The 5,000-nt window shown below is 42.6% G+C and overlaps 1 protein-coding gene across 1 annotated transcript in view; it reads left to right on the top strand.

The window, feature by feature from the left end:
* Positions 1-5,000, top strand: part of chrnb1 (cholinergic receptor, nicotinic, beta 1 (muscle)) — a 30,709-nt gene that overhangs the window by 7,857 nt on the left and 17,852 nt on the right. Inside the window, exons 4-6 of the mRNA XM_076289589.1 lie at positions 1,905-2,013; positions 3,994-4,138; positions 4,795-4,980. Coding sequence (XP_076145704.1) covers positions 1,905-2,013; positions 3,994-4,138; positions 4,795-4,980 — 440 coding nt within the window. The remainder of the gene's footprint in view (positions 1-1,904; positions 2,014-3,993; positions 4,139-4,794; positions 4,981-5,000) is intronic.

Below are 5,000 nucleotides of genomic sequence, written 5' to 3'. Positions count from 1 at the left end.
AAGCATTCATGACTGTTTCATGAGACATGACTCAACATTCATACCAAACCTGTCATGAATGTAGAGGACAGAACGACGACAACTTGACAAAATAAAAGTCCAACAATTGCAAAGCTGCATTGTTTTTAATTTTATCTCCAATATTTCATAGGATACCATTAATTTAATCTTTCCAGCCTTTGTAAATATTTCATGAATATCTTATGAAGTCTACATCGAATGTCACTTTACTATACAAGTTGAAGTATTCATAATCACTGAGATGAGAAATCATCTGCAAAGGTTACATCATAAAACAAATATATTGTTATGAAACAAAAAATATTTGCTAGACCATGTTCCGTCTTTTTGGCACTGGAGTAGCCCATCGACTCAGATGTGACGTGATCAGGTAAGAGGTTTGGAATAAAAACGGCAATGTTGCTTTGCGATTGTTGTACTTTTATTTTGACAAGTCGTTCTGTCTTCCACATTCATGAAAGCTTTGGTATGAATGTTGACTCATGTCTCATGAAACAGTCATGAATGCTTTATGTGCAGTTTATGACAGCTGCTATGAATGTGTTATGAACTCACCCGTCAAGTAAAGTGTTACCAAATAAACTTGACTTGACTTGACTTGACTTGACTTGATTTGACTTGACCATTAGTGATGTTGTGTTGACTGTTCTTTTAGGGTTAGGTAGGTTGCTTGTAAACATTTTTAGGTATGGTTATGAAAAAATGAATTGCTGATAATATATTGTGGAGCCATCTTTTCTCTTACAGCAGAGAAAGAAATACTAACTAAAGATAGCATGTATGGTGCTGAGCATAGTCACTGTTCTATTGCCCCTGGATGTACGTGGCTTTTGTAAAGGTGATGATGCACAGGGCAACTTTGAGTAATGTTGCTGGGCAACCACATAACCAGTTAATTGTATTCTGATTGATTGATCATGATAATTTAAGTTTATGGATAATTTAATAAAGTTAATAAGTTCTACAGAAGAGAAGAATGTGGTCCAGTATCAACGGGAATGTGCCAGAACAACAGGAGCGTTGCCGAGCAACATTGTTCAAAAAGTTGCCTTGAGTTTACTATGATCAGCTTCAGGCCCTTTCCCCAGCCTTAGAGACTCCAGGCCGGTGGGGTCGGCGCCTCTACTCTGGACGATACATTCTCATTTGATGTGACGCGGTGCAGTAATAGCTAACTGTATTGATCCACCCCTTCACAATCTCTTTGCATTGAACACATTTACCAAAATGACTCTCTCTCTCATGTTCTCTATTTTTCTTCTCTTTCTCTTCTCCTCATTCTTCTTTGTCTTCTTGCCCCCATCACTCTCTCTGTTGTTTTCTTTCTCTATTCCATTTATTTGTATTCTGCCTATCTCTTGACCTCCGTCTCTTATTCTATCTCTTCTCTCCCTGCACCTTTGTTTTCACTCCTCTGTACCCTTCTATTTATTTATTTATCTTTCTCACCTCATTTTCCCCCCTTCTTATTTTTGTCGTCCTACTCTTCTTTGCATATGCTTTCCCACCCCCTCTCTACTTCTACCTTGATCTCTCTCTCCTTTCTTTCTCTTACACTCTCTTTCCCTCTCTATCAACTTCCCTCTCCCCTCTTGCTTTCTCTCTCTCCTTCTGTCTTTCACCCCCTCTCTCTCCCTTTCTCTCTCTCTCTCTCTCTCTCCCTCTCTCTCTTTGTCTCTCTCTGTCTCCCTTCCTCTCTCTCCCCCTCTCTCTTTCTCTCTCTTAATTTACCTCTCCCCTCTTGCTTTCTCTCTCTCTCCCTCTCTTTCTTTCCCTCTCTCTCTCTCCCTCCCTCTCTCTCAACTTCTCCCTCCCCTCTTGCTTTCTCTCTGTCTCCCTCTCCCTCTCTCCCTTACTCTCTCTCTCTCTCTCTCTCTCCTCAGTAATGATGGAGTGTTTGATGTTGCCCTCCATGTCCATGTTCAGGTGTACAGTAACGGCAGAGTTACCTGGACACCTCCTGCTCTCTTCCGCAGCTCCTGTGGAGTAAAGGTACAGTTTGCTCTCTCTCTATGGGTGTATTCGAAACGGGAGACAGCTGCCTACTGCCTCCCTCCCTACATAGGGTGTGTTCCAAACGGGTAGAGTTGCTGCCTTTTAAGATATCTAACTGGGGAGCAAGGCAGCAAGTGCGGTTCGAAACCGAAAAAACAAATTCTGCTGCCTTTTAAGATATCTTAGAATTCCCAAATAACGGTCATTTTTGAAGGCAGCATCGATGCACACTTCATGCTCCCTCCTACCCATAATCCCTTGCGGCAACGTCTGAAACAGCTGTGAAAGGTAAACAAACATGGCGGATGACATCGGTAATGGCTGCTGAATCTGTTTAAAATGTCATTTGTGTGACCTTATTTTGCTTAGATTTGTAGATAAGAGATGAAAAATAAACAACTTACTATCTGATTATGCCATTGTTGTAACCGATAATAGCGTCTGGTCTGATATATCTGCCGGCCGTAAAACTAATTTATACCGTTAGCATGCTAGCTTACGTAAGCTAATTTAGTTCAACGTCAGGCCTTTGCTAGCGTCATACCGTAGGGCCAAAGATTCTATGTAGGGAGGGAGGCAGTAGGCAGCTGTCTCCCGTTTCGAACACACCCATAGAGAGCTGTCTCACTAGACATGACTTTGGATTAAATGCATCTTTTAAAAATGAGCGTAGCACTCTAGAATCTTTGGTTAACACTACGGTATGACGTTAGCAAAGGCCTGACGTTAAACTAAATTAGCTTACGTAAGCTAGCAGGCTAACGGTATAAATTAGTTTTACGGCCGGCAGATATATCAGACCAGACGCTATTATCGGTTACAACAATGGCATAATCAGATATTAAAGTGTTTATTTCTAATCTGTAATCTACAAATCTAAGCAAAATAAGGTCACACAAATGACATTTTAAACAGATTCAGCAGCCATTACCGATGATATCCGCCATGTTTGTTTACCTTTCACAGTTGTTTCAGACGTTGCCGCAAGGGATTATGGGTAGGAGGGAGCATGAAGTGTGCATCGATGCTGCCTTCAAAAATGACCGTTATTTGGGAATTCTAAGATATCTTAAAAGGCAGCAGAATTTGTTTTTTCGGTTTCGAACCGCACTTGCTGCCTTGCTCCCCAGTTAGATATCTTAAAAGGCAGCAACTTTACTCGTTTGGAACACACCCTATGTCTCTCTCTCTCTCTCTCTCTTTTCCCCCACTATGGATGTGTGTGTGTGTGTGTGTGTGTTTGTACCTACTCCCTAGTGAACTCATAGTCTCATAGTCAATGCAAGCTGCACATTTTCACTCTGAATTTGAACTCTCCAAAAGCAGCAAAGCTGTGTGTGCAGACAGAAACTTCTAGAAGTCCTCTTTTATCTGTTTCTAAGACCTCAGCTCACTCGTTTGCAATATTCACCTTTGCTCCCCGAGTTTTTTCGGGCTGCGTGTTATCTCGCTGTCTAATAGTCGAGAGAGAGAGAGAGAAAGAGAGAGAGACAGAGTGAGAGACAGAGAGAGAGAAACAAAAAGCAAAACAAGAGGTGATTAAAGGGGGGATGTGGCAGTGAAGGTGATGGCTGCCAGATGGGCTGTGGCACACACACACACACATGATCTCTCTCTCTCTCTCTCTCACACACACACACACATGCTCTCTCTCTCTCTCTCTCACACACACACATGCTCTCTCTCTTTCTCTCTCTCTCTCTCTCTCTCTCTCACACACACACACACACATACACTCAATCAATCTGATTCTCCTGATTAATCCATTGGTTGTTTGATTGATAAAATGTCAGAAAATTGTGCAAAAAAGTCAAGGTCTAAAATATTTTCCTTAAAAAAGTTTAATCATCCAAAAAAAAAAGAAGAAAAAAATAGTTGCTGATTAATTTAACAGTTGACAGCTTGATTAATTTTTGCAGCAATAACACAATCACAGACAAATACTCACAACCCAATCCTCTCTCTCTCTCCCTCCAGGTGACCTATTTTCCTTTTGACTGGCAAAACTGCACCATGGTGTTCCGCTCGTATACGTACGACTCATCCGAGGTAGACTTGCAGTATGCGCTGGACGAAAGAGGCAAGGAAACCAAAGAGATCGTCTTCGACCACACCTTCAGTGGTAAGCAATGGGGAGAGGGAGCTGGGTGTGTATGAGAGTTTGTACTGTGTGTGTGTGTGTGTGTGTGTGTGTGTGTGTGTGTGTGTGTGTGTGTGCGCGCGCGTGTGTGTGGGAACGATATTTCCTTTTTGTATGTACGAAAGTGCACAAGTGCAAATGACAATAAAGCAAATCTTGAATCTTGAATCTTGGTGTTTTAGTGGATGGTTAATGTGGGTTTTTTCCACAACAGGCCTTTTGAGTGAGTGGGCTCTGGGTTTTTGTTCCCACCCCTAGCCTAAGAGAACTCAGATGAACCTGTTGGTCAGCCTGGCAAGGAGGCCTTTGACACCCATATCCAATTTTCCAAAAACCCAGGAACCACTTACCATACAATCGCTTATCCGGCACGGGGCGGGCTTCATATGATGACAGATAGAGCCGATGTGCTGATGGTGACGGGGTTATTAAACAGATATTTTATTGATGTGTATTTCCTTTGAGTAAACTGAGTTAAATTGAGTAAACTTCTGCATTTAAAACCTTCGTTTACAAGAAGGATTTCCTGCTGCTTACGCCCATCAAAGTTGTACGTCAGTGAAGCCTTTCCAGACCCACTCTCAATCAGAAGCGGCCTGGTGTTAGTTACAGTAGTCTCTTCCCTTTCTCCCTCACAGAGAGCAGTGAGTGGTACATCCGCCACACGCCGGCGCGTAAGAACGTGGGCAGGGACAACTACGAGGACATAACCTTCTACCTGATCATCGAGCGCAAGCCCATGTTCTACGTGGTCAACATCGTCCTGCCGTGCATCCTCATCACCATCATCGCCATCTTCAACTTCTATCTGCCACCCGATGCAGGTGAGGCCCTGTGTCTGTGT

This window comes from Alosa pseudoharengus, unplaced genomic scaffold (genome assembly GCF_046254945.1).
Source record: "Alosa pseudoharengus isolate Yale_2024_CS ecotype anadromous, Long Island Sound unplaced genomic scaffold, YU_APseudo_1.1 YU_APseudo_1.1_scf_17, whole genome shotgun sequence".
NCBI lineage: Eukaryota > Metazoa > Chordata > Actinopteri > Clupeiformes > Clupeidae > Alosa > Alosa pseudoharengus.
This window is presented reverse-complemented; position numbering and strand designations above follow the sequence as displayed.